Here is an 18243-nt window from a genome sequence, read left to right as displayed (position 1 = left end):
TTCTACAGAGGCAAATCGCATCTCGATTCCCATTTCTGTACAAAATTCCCGGGTAACACTACTTGTGAATTGTGTTCCGTTATCCATTACTAATGCCATGGGGACCCCAAATCTACAAACAATCCTTCGCCACAAGAAGCTCCTGACCTTGGCTGCCGTGATAGTTGCCACTGCCTCAGCTTCTATCCACTTAGTGAAGTAATCAACCGCCACGATGATATACTTCATTTGTGCCTTCGCTACTGGGAATGGTCCCAAAATCTCCGTCCCCCACATAGCAAATGGCCAAGGCGCCATCATGGTTGTTAATTCTTCTGGCGGAGCCTTGTGTAAGTCAGAGAAGACTTGGCATTTTTCACATTTCTTAACATACTCCAGACAGTCCTTCTTCATTGTCGGCCAATAAAATCCTGCTCTCACAATTTTTACCGCCAAGGATTTCCCGCCTATATGGCTTGAACCAACACCTTCATGGACTTCCGCCATTATTCCATGGGCGTCCTTGGTGTCAACGCATTTGAGCATAGGGGACATAATTCCCCGCCGATACAACTCACCATCCACCACTGTGTAAAAGCTGGCTTCCCTTCGTTTTGCTCTTGTGTTCACATCGTCATCCTTTGGAGGATTTTCTAGGAAGATCTTGATTGGTTCCATCCAAGAAGGCTCGCCCTCACCTACTGACTTGACTGCTTTCAACTTTATTTCTACCAAATCAATGCTCGGGCGAGGCAGGGTTTCCTGAATGACTGTTTGGTAATTGCCCAATCTCCCTGTGCTCGCCAATTTTGCTAACACATCTGCCCTCTCATTTTGTCCCCTCGGGACATGTTCTATCTTAATTTCTTTGACCTCCATCATCAATCTGCGCACTACTTCCAAGTATTTGGAAAGTTGCGGATCCTTTACTTGATACTCGCCTTTCACCTGTTTAACCACTAACTGCGAATCTCCCTTGATAAATAACTTTTGGACCCCCAACTCAATGGCTAGCCTTAAGCCGGAGATCAAAGCCTCATACTCAGATTGATTGTTATTCGCCTTGAACTCGAACTTTAGAGACTGTTCAATGATCATTTTGTCTGGACTTTCAATTGTTATCCCAGCCCCTCTTCCAGTGTTATTAGAGGATCCATCCACAGATAGGATCCATTCTCCTTGAGTCTTCTCGCCTTCCGTGGGTGTTAATTCCGCCACGAAGTCGATCAAACTTTGAACTGTGACTTGGCCCCTTGTGTAACACCCCGATTTCGGTGGCGTCACTTTAGTAACCAAAAGTAAACTTAATGCGGAAAAACGTGAATATATTTTTTTTTTTGATAATAACTAAGACAAGACTGAATTGAATAAAACCCGAATGCGAAAAGCAATAGAACTAATATACAATATATAAACAGCCCCCGCTGTAAGAAGCAACCTCGTCACGAGTGAACCTCCAGTGACAGGTAATAGAAGAGTAGCGCTCGTAGGCAAAAGTACAAACCAAAAGAAAAGGTTAAGTGTCCGCAACACTATCCCTCAAAATGAGAATAAGCTGGTCCATCGGCCTGAAACAAGACTTCCTAAGTCCAACCAACTCTCTGTGATTCCCGTAACGAAACCACACAAAAAGCTATAGGTGGGAGACTACCCTGTCCCGAATGAAACAAATAATGTTCAGAGCTAAGACTCTACTCCTACACTAGTCCCATCTCGAGGAGCTCACACTAACACTCAATCCTACATGCTAGCATGATCGTCGTCCGAATTCGAAATCCAGAACGACCTAGTCTACATACACCATCCGTCCTCCTCTCGCAATGCGCTCCTGTTCCAGCATCCCAACTCTAGTTTCCCCCGAAGGGTGGACCATGGTGAACCAATCCGCAATATTCATCTGACAAAAGGCGTTGTCCGCCAAAACACACACAGAAGACGCGAGGGTCAACTCTAAAGAACTATGTAGATAATAAACCCAATAGGTACAAATAATAAATAGCCACTTAGGCTTATAACTAGAGATGTCATTCCTAGGGTTGCATATTCCATAATGTACATAACAGCAATAATAACAATTAACATGTTCCAAATAGGATTAACAAATAACAATCACATTCGACAACTAAATTAGTGTGCATGTTGCATGATATGATATGCAGGTTAACCCAGTCAACCAATATGCATTCCGGAACGGATGGACATCATCGGTTCAGCCCTAACACCAGCCACGGTGGGACCATTTCGGCCCGTGATGCCTCTTACTCCAACATCATCATGTAGTCAGATCAGCATAAAACCCGAAGGCCTGCCATTTCGGTCTGCTACTAAGAGTCACCTAGCAGCGCTCTTACGCGGAAATCCTGGTCTTATAACCAATTTTGGAATCCGCCGTGGTCCGGTATCTCGCCGTGTTTAAACCACTTAATGAGTGCATGCAATGCAGTGATTAGCCAAACAACGTCTCCGACCTCACTCGACACGTCGCCACGTGTTCTAGCTAAATTAATGTCTCTAAAAGCTTACCCTAAGGTAAAGTCGATTCTGCGACAAAATACAATAATCATAAAATGAGTGCAACCACTCACGATGACTCTTCGGGTCATCAATGCTCTCACGACGTCTCACGCTTCAGTGAAGTTTCATGCTCTCACAAGGTCTCACGCCTCAGTGGAGTTCCATGCTTTCCACAAGGTCTCACGCCTCAGTGGAGTATCCCGCATTCACAAGGTCTCACGCCTCAGTGAAGCTTCTCGGCTCATCCCTTGGATGGCTAACAAACTGCTCAACGAGCGAAGGAGTACCAGCATACTCAGAACTTACCAAACTCCTCAACACTTGGATCCGACGACACTTTTCGTTTTCCAAAAACTAAGGTTTGCATCCGAAGCTTCCTTTCGAGTTTATTATCTTTATTTAAAGATTTAGAGGTTGTTTAATGTCTTATGAGTTTTCTTTTCAAAATAATATCCTTTTTAGTCTTATCGAAATTCCTATAAGTTCTCGGGATCTCCTAATCCCCAAATGACTCCAGAGCATGTCTCGATCCATACACATCATAACAAGGCCCGAATCTCATTCGTCCTATCAAACTTTCTCAAAACTCTCAAATAAAAATCGGCATGACCTGCCCGCTATTCTCACGATTCAGAATTTCAGATTATAGTGCAAAAGCAGAATTAACTTATCATAATCAATCAACATGTCATAGGTCAATATCTTAAGCAATAACCACATAGCACTTAGCATATAAGGCATGCACCACACATCCTAAATTACCCAATTAGCACTTAGCATGTAATTCACTCATCAAAAACATTCAGTAGATGCATCATCTACATTGTCAGCCGAAGCCTCAGAAAACATTTTCCAATCACACACAATCCAGTGCATAAACAGTAAACAATGTCGAAAACATCGACCCTAAGCATTAACTAGAGATTCAGTGAGAAGCCCTCACCTGAAAGTTCTCCAGAATGATCAACTAGTGCTTCCTCGCTCTCAAAGTGTTGGTCCTCGGGGAAATCCTCAAAAGCACCTTTACAATAAAATCACAGAATACTATCAGAATCTATCGGAAACTAAGCTATCGATACTTACTAAGGTTACTCGAAGTAATCTATACCCTAAGGTACGATAAACTAGCGCGAAAGACAAGTTTTCGGAAAAGGAAAATTTTCCTCCTCCCCCCCTAATAGGGCTCGGCCACTTTGTGCAATTATGGGGCTCGATTTTTCTTCGATCAAACTTGGTTCTTATGCTTTCATAAGCCGTAACTAAGGGTATTCTGAACTCGGAAAAATTATCGGATCAAAAACTGTCGCAGGGGTATTTTGGTCATGATTTTTAACTTAGGATTTTTCAAAACTGAAATCCCAAAAATAAAATTTTGCAGGGACGTCACCAACGACGTTTATGACAACTAATCCTACTAGCACTAAGCTAAGGCGATAGTTTTCAGCCTAAAGGGTGAAGCTTTACACCAAAAACTCCAAAAATGGGTATTTTAGGCTCAAATTGATTCCGGCGGAATTCCGGCGACATAACGGAAAATCTAACCCGGCAGAAGTGATCTTGGGCGCATAAGGAAGAGGTTTAGAATCAGAAATGAAAGATTCAGGATAGTTTTGCAAAAAACCCATAACTATCCGCTCAGAAAACTCTACAGAAAAGCTATGGAAAAAGCGATCAGAGGTAAGGATTAGCGACAATACCTCGAAGCCTTGAAGTAGCAACTGATTGATCGACGATCAAGCAAACGATGAAGAAAATCTTCTCTTCTCCCTCCCTTGTAGAACTCGCGGCCTTGATGAAGAAAATGGAGGAAAATTTGAGTTTTTCTTCCTTTCTTTGCTATATATAAAGGTTGGAAATTCGCGGGAAAATGAAAGTTTCGCGAATCTGATTTTTCCGGCGTCATTCTCCGTGAATTAATATATATGTTTTGGCAAAAGAATTCCAAAACTATAAAGAGGTCTCCTTGTATTTTTGGCAACTAATGCATAGTCGGTATAAAACTATTTTACCCGATAAGTTGCTTTTTGCATCGAATGTCGGAATAGAAAACTTCCTTCGGAAGAAAGATTGAAATCATCAAGAGAAATGGGTGTACGCGTGTAGAATATTCATTTGAAGCTCTGAATAGATAAAGTCTTCATTGTCGAGAAATTCTAGGGTTTTGAAATACCAGGGATTCGGTTTCGGCAAACTTCCGATGATTGGAATCGGACGTTCGTAGATCCTAGAGTTTCGCCTCGAAATGATGGTGATATATGGAAAAAGAGAAGTTCTAACATTTCTCTGAAGATTTTTGGAATTAACTGCCAGCGTGCCTAAAAGTGAAAATTAGCTATATACTAGGGTTTCTGACCTAGGTTTAAGCGTAAAACGATCGTGCTATAACTTTTATCGATCATAATGCAATCCTTGAACTTTTCCTGAACTTTCTCCTTCATAAATATATTTCATTTAATAAACTTTCGTTCAGGTTTCCCTTCACATTACATCAACCCTAATCGTGAATAAGAAGTTTATTCACTTAGCATAAACTTAAAAACTCGGGCCTTACACCTTGGCTCATATTGTATATCATATTCTGACAATTCCACTGACCAGCTAACCAATCGCCCTGATAAATCAGGCTTCTGAAGTACTTGTCTTAAGGGGACATCAGTTTTAACTTTGACTTGGAAACTTTGGAAATAAGGCCTGAGGCGCCTCGCAGTTTTCAGAATCGCCAATGCAGCTTTTTCAATTTTTTGGTACCGCAACTCTGCCCCCTGTAAAGTATGGCTCACGAAATATATAACTTTCTGCTTTTTTCCCTCTTCCTGGAGCAACACTGTACTCACCGCCTTGTCAGTAACTGCTAGATAGAGCACTAATGGAAGGCCTGGTGTTGGCTTGGAAAGTACTGGTAATGTGGCCAATGATTCTTTTAATTTGGTAAAAGCTTGTTCGCATTCCTCTGTCCACTGAAACTTTGAATTCTTTTTTAAGCATGTGAAGAATGGGGTCGCTTTGTCACCCGCCATTGGCAAGAAACGTGACAGGGCGGCCATTCGTCCTGTCAAACGTTGAACCTCCTTTACACTTGTTGGGCTTTTCATCTCCAAGATCGCCTTTCCCTTATCAGGATTCACTTCTATTCCTCTTGATGTCAACATAAATCCCAAGAACTTTCCTCCCTGGATCCCAAAAGAGCACTTCTCAGGATTCAACTTCATTTGATATGTCCTTAATTGAGTAAACGCTTCCTTGAGATCGCTACCATGATCGCTAGCCCTGGCGGACTTTACTATCATGTCGTCCACATATACCTCCATATTCCTGCCCACTTGTTTTGAAAAAATTTTATCCATGAGCCTTTGGTACGTAGCTCCTGCATTCTTCAAACCAAAAGGCATTGTCTTGTAACAATAATTCGCCTGATTGGTCATAAATGCTGTACTTTCCTCGTCCGAGGGATGCATCATGATTTGATTGTAGCCCGAGTAAGCATCCATGAGACTTAAAAGTTCATTCCCAGAAGCTCCATCCACAAGCTTATCAACATTGGGAAGTGGGTACGAGTCCTTGGGGCACACTTTGTTCAAGCTTGTGTAATCCGTGCACATCCGCCATTTCCCATTGGCTTTTTTGACCATCACGACATTGGCGAGCCATGTTGGGTACTGCACCTCACGGATGAAGCTAGCCTTGATCAGTTTCTTAGTTTTCAATTGTACAGCCTTGTTCTTTTCTTCACTCATTCTTCGTCTTGGTTGGATGATTGGGGTCGCCCCTGGTCGTATGGCCAGTTTGTGAGTGATCACATTGGGGTCAATTCCTGGTACATCATTGATGGTCCATGCAAAGAGATCCAAATTATCACCTAGCAGGGTGATCAATCTTTCCTCTTGCTCCTTTGTTAAACTGCTGCCAATTTTTAAAAATTTATCCTTAATTTGTACTCGCTTGGTGTCCTCCAGAGGTTGTGGGCGGAAATCATCAGCATCGTCTCTTGGATCCAAACTAAATCCTTCTTGTGGAAAGATTTCCGTGATTCTGTGACTTTCTTTGGCGGCCTTACGCCCATAGAGCGCCACACTTCTCAAATAACATTCTCTTGCTGCGTTTTGGTCCACATGTAATACCCCAACCTTTCCATTGCAGGCTGGATATTTAACAGTCAAATGAGCAGTTGAAATGACCGCACATAGCTTGTTGAGGGTGTCTCGCCCTAGGAGTACATTGTAATTGGCTCTGCACGCCAAGACCAAGTACTTCACTTGAAATTTCTTTACAAACTCTCCTTCGCCAAAGGCAGTTGGTATTTCCACATATCCCCGCACAGTGACACGGTCCCCTGTAAATCCTACCAAGGTTCCATAAATGATATCCGCCGAAGACCCTTGGTCTAAAAACACTTTCTTCGTCACATAATTGTTAACCCTGATTGTTACCACAATTGGATCGTTGTCATGGGGAATCACATGCGCAAAGTCCTGAGGGGTAAATATGATAGGGGAGTGATTCACCTCACACTCGCTTTCACTTGCCTCATGTACTGAGTGTACTGCCGCCACATAGCGTTTTCTAGCCTTACTTGAAATTGCGCCCCCGCCAAATCCTCCTGCAATGGATGAACATTCCTCAACAGGATCGCCCAACTCTTCAACTATCTCCTTGCCTTTGCCTTTGTCCCCTTGGGTGATCCTAGCGACCTCTGGCGTTGCTGTGTCTTTAACGAAGTTTGGCAAATGACCAGCCTTAATCAAACGATCAATTTCCCGCCTTAAGTTCCAACAATTATCTGTCGTATGTCCCAACGCTTTATGGTACTCGCACCACCTATTGGTATCCACATTAGTTGGCGGCCGCCGTGGTGGTGGCGGATACTGTACCACGTTTGTCTGCCCAACTGCCCTTAAAATGGTACTCAAGGGCGCATTCAACTTAGTGAGTGGCGCTGGAGTTGGCGGAGCACCATGCTGACCGGTTGTGGCTGTCGTGGGACCTTGAGAATTTCTGTGCCATGTATTCTGAAATCCGGGTTTGGAGTTTTGATATGGTCCCGGTCTTGGTACACGGGGGGTTTGCGCTACCCTGGTTTCCTTCCCCGCCTTGGGTTTCTCTTGTGAAACACCGCCAGATTGAGACTGCTTGCGTCCTTCCTCTCTTTCTTGTTTCTTCTGATCATCTTGTTCAATCAATATGAATTCCTGAACACGAGCACGAAGATCCATCATATCCTTCGCCGGTCGCCTAGTTAAGTCTCGATTCAGATCTCCTGCCCGAAGGCCATTTTTGAAAGACGCTAGGCAAACATCCGGATTATCTTCCTCCAATTGAACCGCCATTTTACTAAATCGCGCCATGTAGTTCTTGAGCTTCTCCCCTGGCTGTTGATGTATGCTGATAAGATCAAACATGGTTGCCTTGGTAGTTTTATTGGCGGAGAATTGAGTTAAGAACTTTGTGGACAAATCAGTAAAATTGTTGATAGAGAAGGGCGGTTGACGGATGAACCATTGCATCGCCATCCCCTTGAATGTTGATGGTAACAACCTACACTTCACCTCATTTGTTGCTCCTCCAATAACCATTTTCGTATTAAAGTAACGCAAGTGTTCCATGGGGTCTGAGTCGCCTGAAAAGGCGTCCAAAGCCATCGTTTGCAGATGCTTTGGTATGCTCACCCTTGTGATGGCGGGAAAAAAAGGCTGGAACTCAACAACGTCTTCAGCCTCGAGCCGTTGTTCTTGCTTATAGTCTTGTCGCTGGGTTAAATACTCCACCTGGGCTTGCAACTGTTCATTCTGACTTTGCACTTTTTGCAAAGTATCCAACATTTGTTGCAAGGCCGCCGGAGTGATACCCGTCATCACCTCTGGTGCTTTTCTCGGAACGCTGGTTTTGAGGTCATCCAGATTTATGTATTCAGGCGGCGCTGATCGTCGCCTGACTTCTGGATCTGATCTAGCTATCAGATCTGAAGGCCTTCCCGGAGCTGCATTCACCAACGACACCAGTGACTGCGCCACCGAGTGAACCCCCGCCGAAGAAGCCTCCTGCTCCGGCTCTTGAGGTACTTCACGGTTGTTATACCGTCCACCGCCGCGGCCGCCGTGACGACCACCACCCCTCCGGCGATGATCGCGGCGGCCCACGCCGCACGAACGAGTTTCCATGGATCTTAAATCTCACCTTCTATGTCACGTAGTAGATCGAAGTAAGACCCACAGACGGCGCCAATGTTCTGTACTAGGGAGATCTGACGTCGGAAACTGACAGAAAGTAAACCCTAGCAGAGTACTAAAAGTATCATAAAAGGAATATTCTCATTAAATGTTCAAAAGGTACTTTTTACAAGGGGTTGACCTATCCTTTTATAGAGGGAATGATCATAACGTGGACTTTCACTATACTTGGGCCTGACAACCAGGGCCCAAGCCTCTATACATATAAGACAAAACTAAAGGAATCTTCCAGCTGGCGCGTGGACCCATCCAGAAGAAGGGCGGGCTTCGACGTTGTTCCATAAACCCCGCCATGGCTGCTTTCGTTCATCTAAATGCTCGATTTGGGCGGGAATAAGGGATACTTATATCCCGCCCAGTCCAGGTTACACCAAAGGTGGTAAAACCAAAGGGAAAATTTAAACTTGACATGTCTAAATATTATAGTCAGGTTCCTATGTATTATCCTCCTGTTGCACCCAAAGTTCCAAGAACTTCTGGGAAAACTAACAAGAAAGGACCCAAGATATGGGTACCTAAGACAAAAATTATTCCTGTTGCAGACATCTTATGCAGCTCAGTTAAGACACATGTCATGGTACCTGGACAGTGGATGCTCGCGACACATGACGGGCATAAAGTCTATATTCCAAAAGCTGGTACCGCTTAAGTCAGGAGGAGACGTTGGCTTTGGAGGAAACCAGAAGGGAAAAATCATTGGAAAAGGTTCCATAGGAGATGGAAAAATTCCAGTTATCAATGATGTACTTCTGGTGGAAGGATTATTGCATAACTTGCTCTCCATAAGCCAAATTGCTGACAAAGGTTATGATGTGATCTTCAATCAAACCTGCTGCAAAGCTGTCAGTCAGACAGATGGATCTGTTCTGTTTTCTGGGAAGAGAAGAAATGATATTTACGAAATCAAATCCTCTGAACTGCTATCTCAGAAGGTCAAGTGTCTCATGTCAGTTAATGATGAGCAATGGATCTGGCACAGACGCCTAGGGCATGCCAGCCTCAGAAAGATCTCTCAACTCAGCAAGCTAAATCTCGTCAGAGGATTGCCTCGTCTGAAGTATTCATCAGAGGCTCTGTGTGAAGCCTGTCAGAAAGGAAAATTCACCAAGAAGCCCTTTAAAGCAAAGAATGTGGTATCTACAACAAGACCCCTTGAGCTACTTCACATTGATCTCTTTGGACCAGTGAAAACTGAATCCATTGGAGGAAAGAAGTATGGGTTACTCATTGTAGATGACTATAGCAGATGGACATGGGTGAAGTTCCTAAGGCACAAAGATGAAACACACACTGTGTTCACCAACTTCATCACTCAAGTTCAGAAGGAGTTCCAAACTTCAGTGATTACTGTCGGAAGTGATCATGGTGGAGAATTTGAGAACAAAGCTTTTGAAGAATTGTTCAACTCCCAAGGAATCTCTCACAACTTCTCCTGTCCTCGCACTCCTCAACAAAATGGAGTTGTAGAAAGAAAAAACAGAACTCTTCAGGAGATGGCTCGCACCATGATGCAAGAATCAAGTATGGCCAAGCACTTCTAGGCAGAGGCAATTAACACTGCATGCTATATCCAGAACAGAATCTCCATCAGACCAATTCTGGAGAAGACTCCTTATGAGCTATGCAAAGGAAGACAACCTGATATCTCTTACTTCCATCCATTTGGAAGTACTTGCTACATGCTCAACACTAAGGTGCAATTGGGTAAATTCGATTCTAAAGCTTTAAAATGCTATTTTCTTGGTTATTCTGAAAGATCCAAAGGTTTTAGAATTTATAATATTATTCATCAAACTGTTGAGGAATCTATCCAAATTAGATTTGATGATAAGCTTGGCTCAGAAAAGTCAAAGTTGTTTGAAAGATTTGCAGATTTAAGCATTGATTATTCAGAATCAAATCAACCAAAGAACAGCCCAGAGGATGTTGCTCCAGAAGCAGAAGCATCTGAAGATGCTCTCGAACAACTTCTGATCAACTTCAGAAGAAGAAAAGAATAGCTGCCTCTCATCCAGAAGAACTGATTATTGGCAACAAAGATGCTCCCGTCAGAACCAGGTCTATGCTCAAAACCTTCAGAAGAGACTCTTCTAAGTCTGAAGGGACTTGTATCTCTCATTGAGCCCAAATCAGTTGATGAAGCTCTTGAAGACAAAGGCTGGATTCTGGCAATGCAAGAAGAGCTAGATCAGTTCACCAAGAATGATGTATGGACCTTAATGCCTAAACCCAAAGGTTTCCCTGTCATATGAACCAAGTGGGTGTTCAGAAACAAGCTGAATGAAAAAGGAAAAGTAACAAGAAACAAGGCAAGACTGGTGGCTCAAGGCTACAGTCAACAAGAGGGGATTGATTACACTGAGACCTTTGCTCTTGTAGCAAGGCTTGAAGTTATAAGGCTACTGATCTCCTTCTCAGTGAATCACAACATCATTCTCCATCAAATGGATGTCAAGAGTGCCTTCCTCAATGGCTACATTTCTGAAGAAGTGTATGTCAAGCAACCTCCTGGCTTTGAAGATGACAAACATCCAGAGCATGTCTACAAGCTCAAGAAGTCACTCTATGGACTGAAACAAGCTCCCAGAGCGTGGTACGAAAGGCTTAGCTCCTTTCTTCTACAGAATGAGTTTGTAAGGTGTAAAGGTGACAATACTCTTTTCTGCAGAACCTATAAGAATGATATTCTTATAGTTCAAATTTATGTTGATGACATCATTTTTGGTTCTGCTAATCCTTCTCTGTGCAAGGAATTTTCCAAGTTGATGCAGGCTGAATTCGAAATGAGCATGATGGGAGAACTCAAATACTTCCTGGAAATTCAAATAGATCAACGACTAGGAGTCACCTATATCCATCAGAAGAAGTACACCTTGGAACTTCTGAAGAAGTTCAACATAGACTGCAACATTTCTAAGACTCCAATGCATCCAATATGCATTCTTGAGAAAGAGGAAGTTTCCTCTAAGGTTTGTCAGAAGCTCTATCGTGGAATGATAGGCTCTCTTTACTTAACTGCCTCCAGACCTGATATATTATTTAGTGTGCATCTCTGTGCTAGATTCCAATTAGATCCTAGAGAGACTCACTTAACTGCTGTTAAGAGGATCCTCAAATATCTGAAAGGAACCACTAACCTTGGCTTGATGTATAGAAAAACATCAGAGTATACACTTTCAGGTTTTTGTGATGCTGACTTTGCTGGAGACAGAGTGGAAAGAAAAAGCACCTCTGGAAGCTGCCATTTCCTTGGAGCAAATCTTGTCACTTGGTCAAGCAAGAGACAGAACACAATTGCTCTATCAACTGCTGAAGCAGAGTATGTCTCAGCTGCCACGTGCTGTACACAAACCATATGGATGAAGAATCATCTGGAGGACTATGGTTTGTCTCTGAAGAAGGTTCCTATTTACTGTGACAACACAGCTGCTATCTCACTCAGCAAGAATCTCATTCTACACTCAAGAGCAAAGCATATAGAGGTAAAGTATCATTATATTCGTGATCATGTTCAGAAGGGCACTCTATCATTAGAGTATGTTGATACTGGCCATCAGTGGGCAGATATTTTCACTAAGCCCTTAGCAGAAGATAGGTGTCTATTTATTCTTGAAAACCTGAACATGGACTTTTGTCCAGAGTAAGCTTTTCTTCAGAACTTCTGACCTTGGTACCTCTGAAGTCATCAGATGTTACCCCTTTCAGAAGGTACTCGATCAGAAGCACTTAACCCACTGGTTAAACTTCTGTGGTAGGCAACAATACACGTGTCACTTCATTTGTGACATAGTTCCTTGAGTCGCGTGGTGTATCTGCTATGATGATGATGCCTACTCTCCTCCACTATGCTATTTTCAGACTATCTATTTTACAACCGTTGATTTTGCTTTTACTCTTTACCTCTTGAAATCGCAACGGTTACCTTTAAACCCACTATACGCACTCTTCACACACGATCTTCCACACACTTACACAGACAGTTTTTCAAACTCTTTGTGTGCATTGCATTCATTCATACTCCTCTCTCCAATATTCCTCTTTTTCTCTGGACCCTAAACCTCACTACCTGAGAATAATGGGCAAATCAAAGAAATCAAAGACAAATGTTACTGCTGCCTCCAAACAAACTGCCAAAGACCAAGAAACTCAGAGATTTGAAGAAGCACAACAAATTCTGAACACACCCAATGTGGTAACCTGCGTCAAGAAAGTTGAAGAACTGGTTGTGTGCAACGAAGCAAGAGTGGACTTCGACAACCTGGCTGATCATGGTTTCGACATCAGGGATCAAGTCGACTTACAAGGTTGGTTTGGTTATTTCAATAGGCTCTGTGGTCCTATTTACCACAAACTGGTGGTGGAATTCTGGAAAAATGCAGTTTGCAACGACTACTACGTCGTTTCCCATGTGCTGGATAGGAAGATTGTGATTTTAGAAGAGTCCATTGCAAAGTTGCTGGGCATGGAGTTCCAACAGGGTAAAAGGATCAAAAACGTTGATGCCAATGTTCCTGGCATGAGGAAGCTTGTCAATTTTGCTATTTATGACAACTGGACCATGGATAGGACCAAGTATGCTATAAAGGATCTGAAGCCCAAGATGAAGATCTGGCAGAAGATTTTCATATCCTGCATCCATCCCAGAACAGGCGGAACTGATTATCTCAATGCAACTCAGAAGGTAATCATGTACTACATTTCTAGGGGTGAGCCTGTATGTCTGCCATTTCTTCTTTTCAACTATCTGAAGGAATGTGTTCAGAAGTCAAGAACTACTGGAGGTGAGAACAAGAGGTCTATTTCTTACATTCCTTATGGAAGGTTACTCTCAGATATCTTCACTCAGAATCGACTGGTCAAGGCTCTGTTTGATCTGGGACTTCATGATGATTTGGCTATGACCATTGGAGATCCTCTCTATGGGACTAAGCTGAAGAGAATGCAGATTATTGAGAAAGTTCAGATTGAACCTAAAGAAGACACATCTAAAGAGATTCGTCAGAAGAACTACCCAGTTAATGACTTTCCTCTATGGTCTAAAAAGGACAATCCAGCATGCATTCTGGAGTATGTGAGGATGCTCAGAAGAGAAGGAGGTCCTATCACCCTTGAAGAATTTGTCACAAACCTTCCTGATAGTCCTCCTGAGATGACAACAAGGAAATCAAAAAGGGCAACAACCAGTAAGCCTTCAGATCCCAAGGGCAAAGAGATACTGATAGAGAAGACCAAGAAGACAAAGGCAGCATCTAAGTCAGTAGTCATCAGGGAACCAGTTCCAGAATCCTCCACGGAAAGGACTCCAGAAGAGTCATCTGAGGAATATCAATCTGACAGCTCTATGGATTCTTCCTCTGGAACCCAAGAAGAAGAAGTTCCAGCTAGAAAGAATGTCAAGATTTAAGCAATCATTGAAGAATCATCTGATGAGGAAACCGAAGATGATGTTCCTCTTGTAAAAAGGCAAAGAATTCAAACAACTCAAGTTGAAAAAGAAGTTGAGTAGGATGACTGTGAGATCATTGAAAATGTGCTCCAAGTCATAAGGGAATCAGCAGAAGCTGAAGACTCCACTGATTCAGATGTTGAGCCCATAGGCAACAGGCTGAAACTGCCTCTGAATGGTCCACTTCAGAAGAAGGAATCAGGACCAAAACAAACATCTGAAAAGATCTCAGCAGTACAAAGAGAAAGGAGATTAAAGACAGCTTCAGATCCTGCCAGGACTGCTAGACCCACCAGATCCATCTCTATCAGAGAATCAAGTAAGGTAATTACTGAAAGCATTAACTCTGATTCTGCTTTAGTAGTAATTCCTCAACAACCCCTGCCTATATCTACTTCCATGCCAACATCAACCCAAACAGCTCCCACTCAAACACAAGCCCCCCAATCAAATATCCAAATAGTTACCACTGCCATTCCATCCATCCCAATTCAAACCATTTCCACATCCACTACAACTAAACTTGTACCTCCCTTCAATCCTTTCATTCAAGGTATCGTTCAAAGTGAGGCTACCCTGAGAAATTTGGTTCAACATTTCACTCCCAAGCCTCCATCTACCTCAAAGACCCTCCTAATAACTCAAACTGGTGAGATCCCTGCTGAGGAAGAAAAAGAGGATGATGATGTTCAGATCCTTGAACCTCCTTTCAATGTGAAGCCTCTTCAACAAGTGGCTTCCAGCCTTGAAGATCAACTCCAAGATGTTGTTGAAACTTCCTATGTATCCTTGTCTAACTATTCTGCAGTAAACTCACGAGATCTGAGTTTTACCTCACCTGAGAAGACTGCTACCTCCAGGCAAAGGTAAGTGACGATCTCTGAAGCTGAGCACATGGATGAGTCTGACCATTCAGGAATTGAGAAGACCCATGAGATTGATTCTACTCCTTCAGGACAACCCAGAACTGATAGCTCCAATGCTTCAAGCTCAAATGCAACCCGAACTCCTTAGCCTGTCCTGACCTTGGCAACCTCCTTCCGACCTCAAAATCTTATTCAACTCATTCAAGAGTTCTCTAAAGAGGCAACCAGAAGATTGCAATGGTTATATCAGGTAACTGATAATCATTTTGATGCTTCTTTTGTTGATGGTCTATGGTCTGCCTTCGGAAGATGGTCAGAAAGCAGAGCTTATGAATTCCAGAAGCAGCTTAGCAATGAGAAACGTCTGAGAGTTCATAACGCGTCTGAAAGAGCTTATGAGCAAAGGCAGAGAGTGCTGCACAGAGTTTGTGAACCTTTGAGAAGAGCTATGGCTGAAAGAAACTATGTTGCCTCTGAATGTACCTCAGAAGATGCTGAGATGGTTTCAGCAGAGGTTGCAGAAGACAGCTCTGAAGGAATAGTTATTCTGGAAGATGCAGATGTTCATGAAGTTGAGAAGCAAATGCCAATTCAAGTTGATGCAGAAGTCCCTATCCCTGTCCAAGCTCCAGAACCTTCTCCTCATCCAGAAGTTGCTACTCTTGCTGCCAGAATTGACAGAATTCAAGATGATCAGCAGAGATTGTTTCAGATGGTTGAGCAACAAGGACTTGTTCAGATTGAACAAAGCAGGCAGATTCAGGAATCGTCTAGCAGAATGGAAGCTATGATGAAGTTCCTGATCGAGAATCTTCCCTCATCATCAAAGCCTTGAACCCTTCTCATCTATCTTGCATGCATTTATTTGTTTTGTGTGAATTTATTTCATGTTGACTGTGTTAATTTCTAATTCTCTTATTCAATGCACCGTCCACTTAGTAACTTACATGCGTTTATGATTTGATGAGTTTTATGCATGTTTTTCTGTTACTTTTCGTCTTTATAATCTTCTGCGTACATTCTTCTTCATCACACCTCAATCTAACTCAACTCAATTCATCTCAATTCTCCTCTCTTCTACATCGAAATGACTACTGTCGAATTGATTTCTGAACTCAAGACTATGGTATTTGACCAAGTCTTCCCTTGGAGCGTAAATTTATCTACCTCTCAGATTTCTCAAGCTCTTATGAAAATTGAGAATCTTCTGAATTGCTGGCTGACATCCCATCAGACTCACTGTCCTCAGAATCTTCAAGAAGTTCTGAACGACCTCCTTCGTTTGGCCTCTCGCCGGAAGGACCTTGAAGCTCAGTTCGAGGGCATTTGTATGCTCCTTGAATATGAAGAAGATCAAGACGAAGCCGATCAGGATGCTATCCGGGAGAATGAAGCTCTGAAGGAAGAAATGGCTACCCAGTTAGCCTCGATTGATCAGGACGTGCGTCCCCTGCATCTTCAGCTTCTCTCCATGAAGAACTCCTGTGCTTTCCTATGTATCTAGGGCTAGTTTTCTTCATTCCTCTCTATCCTTTGTACTCCTTCTTCGTTAAGTAATAATAACAGCGTCTTTTTGCATCAATTACTTGCTTGATATTGTTATTGGCTTTGTTTTTCACTCTTTTTGCTTATGACAAAAAGGGGGAGTACATAAAATGGTTTTGATAAACTGTTTTCTTATCTTATATAAAACCAGTAGAGGAGAATAAGTATCAAATACTTATAGCATATAGATATTGTCAAGCGTCTTAAATAAGGAATACATTTTGTTCATATTCTGAACTTATTTGCTCCTAACGCCTTAATCCAATTTTACCTGGACAATATTCTATGTTCTCATGTGATCTACGCAAGTTCTGAACCATCACTTCTGATGAGTACACATTCCTCTAAGCGTATATTCTGATCACATAACTAGACTCCGAATCTAGACTCTTCATCACATCATCAAGTCATAAATTCAGGGGGAGTCTGGGGGAGACCCCAGCTCAGAATCAGGTGTTATCCCAGATTCAGAAAATGTAACACCCCGATTTCCAGGTGTCACTTAGCAACTTGAAAATAAAATAAAGCAGAAAGTGCAGGTATTTTTTTTTCGTTTTCTTTTAGAATAAAGGACATTTTAAACTAAAGACTCAACCCCAAAATGCAATAAACATAAACTAATATACAATACTATTACAGTCCTGCTGTAACTAAAAGCATCGTCACGGGTATCCTCCAGTGACGGCAAGGTTTACAAGTTTTCAGAAAGCATAATTAGTTCGAAATCTTATACAAGTGACAGAAGGGAATAGTCAGCCCCAGATGGCCTCCTCTAGACCTCTACAACCGACTACTCGATGGAATTCCCAACTACGGAGAACCACACGAAAGTAACGTGTCGGAGACCTACCTTGCCCCAAAATATGAATGAAGAATCAGAGCTATTACAGTAACAACCAACTCAAAAGACTCTAACCACCCATATCCCACACTACTATCATCGACCCTCCCTCGATCAAGCATGAAGTCCGGGTCCTCGTCGAAAGCTTCAGTAATCGTCATTTCGCTCCGGGTCTTTCCTGCACAACGAATCATCACGAACCGGCTGACGGACGCCTGGAAGCAGGCCGACCACCCAAACACAAACATACAAACAAAGCCAAGGCGCTAGGGTCAACTTACAGAATACAATAGATATACAATCAACATGCGATAAAGGGGGTATATATATGTTGTATATATATACATATAAGTTATGTATTGCCTACCCTAAGGTATATTATTGTTCTGGGAATGAACATTGAGGAAAGGTATAGTACCTAAGGGTAGAGAGATTGTGCTAGAGAGAGAGAGTAAGAGAGAGAATGCTGAATTTTATGTGTTACTTCATCAAATGAGCCAAAAGTCCCTTACACTTGATAACTACCTCCTATTTATAGAGCTTGGGTACTACCTATTGGGCCAATTGGGCCTCCGAGGTCAAGGCCCATCTGAAGGCCAGGGCCCTGCCTCAGGGCGAGATACATGCTGGGCGTTGCCCCTCTAGGGGCTCGCCCAGTCCACTAGTCCACAAGACACCGAGCTCGAGGTATGAGAGCTAAGTGTGTCTTTTAAATGTTGTTACATGTCTTATTGTACACCGGAATCTACACTGCCAACATGGCTTGAGAAAAGAGAAATAAACTATATCGCCAACATGGCGTGAGCAAAAGGAAACTAGCATTTTCGG

General features: G+C 42.7%; 1 protein-coding gene across 1 annotated transcript; it reads left to right on the top strand.

Annotated features, from left to right (window-relative positions):
• The first annotated feature begins 12792 nt into the window (after nucleotides 1-12792).
• On the top strand, nucleotides 12793-14121 carry LOC130736287 (uncharacterized). The gene is made up of 2 exons (XM_057588128.1): nucleotides 12793-12944; nucleotides 13044-14121. The coding sequence occupies exons 1-2, from the start codon at nucleotides 12793-12795 to the stop codon at nucleotides 14119-14121; spliced, it is 1230 nt and encodes a 409-aa protein (XP_057444111.1).
• Nucleotides 14122-18243: the final 4122 nt, after the last annotated feature.

The sequence above is a fragment of the Lotus japonicus genome, chromosome 2 (assembly GCF_012489685.1).
Source record: "Lotus japonicus ecotype B-129 chromosome 2, LjGifu_v1.2".
NCBI lineage: Eukaryota > Viridiplantae > Streptophyta > Magnoliopsida > Fabales > Fabaceae > Lotus > Lotus japonicus.
The sequence above is the reverse complement of the archived record's forward strand: the minus strand, read 5'-3'. Positions and strand labels throughout refer to the sequence as shown.

What these genes read in the sequence shown, in the direction of transcription:
- LOC130736287 (XM_057588128.1), top strand. Translation starts at nt 12,793, where the DNA reads ATGGGCAAATCAAAGAAATCAAAGACAAATGTTACTGCTGCCTCCAAA. An exon ending in AAAGTTGAAGAACTGGTTGT is followed by an intron (nt 12,945 to 13,043) that starts GTGCAACGAAGC and finishes TTATTTCAATAG; the next exon opens with GCTCTGTGGTCCTATTTACC.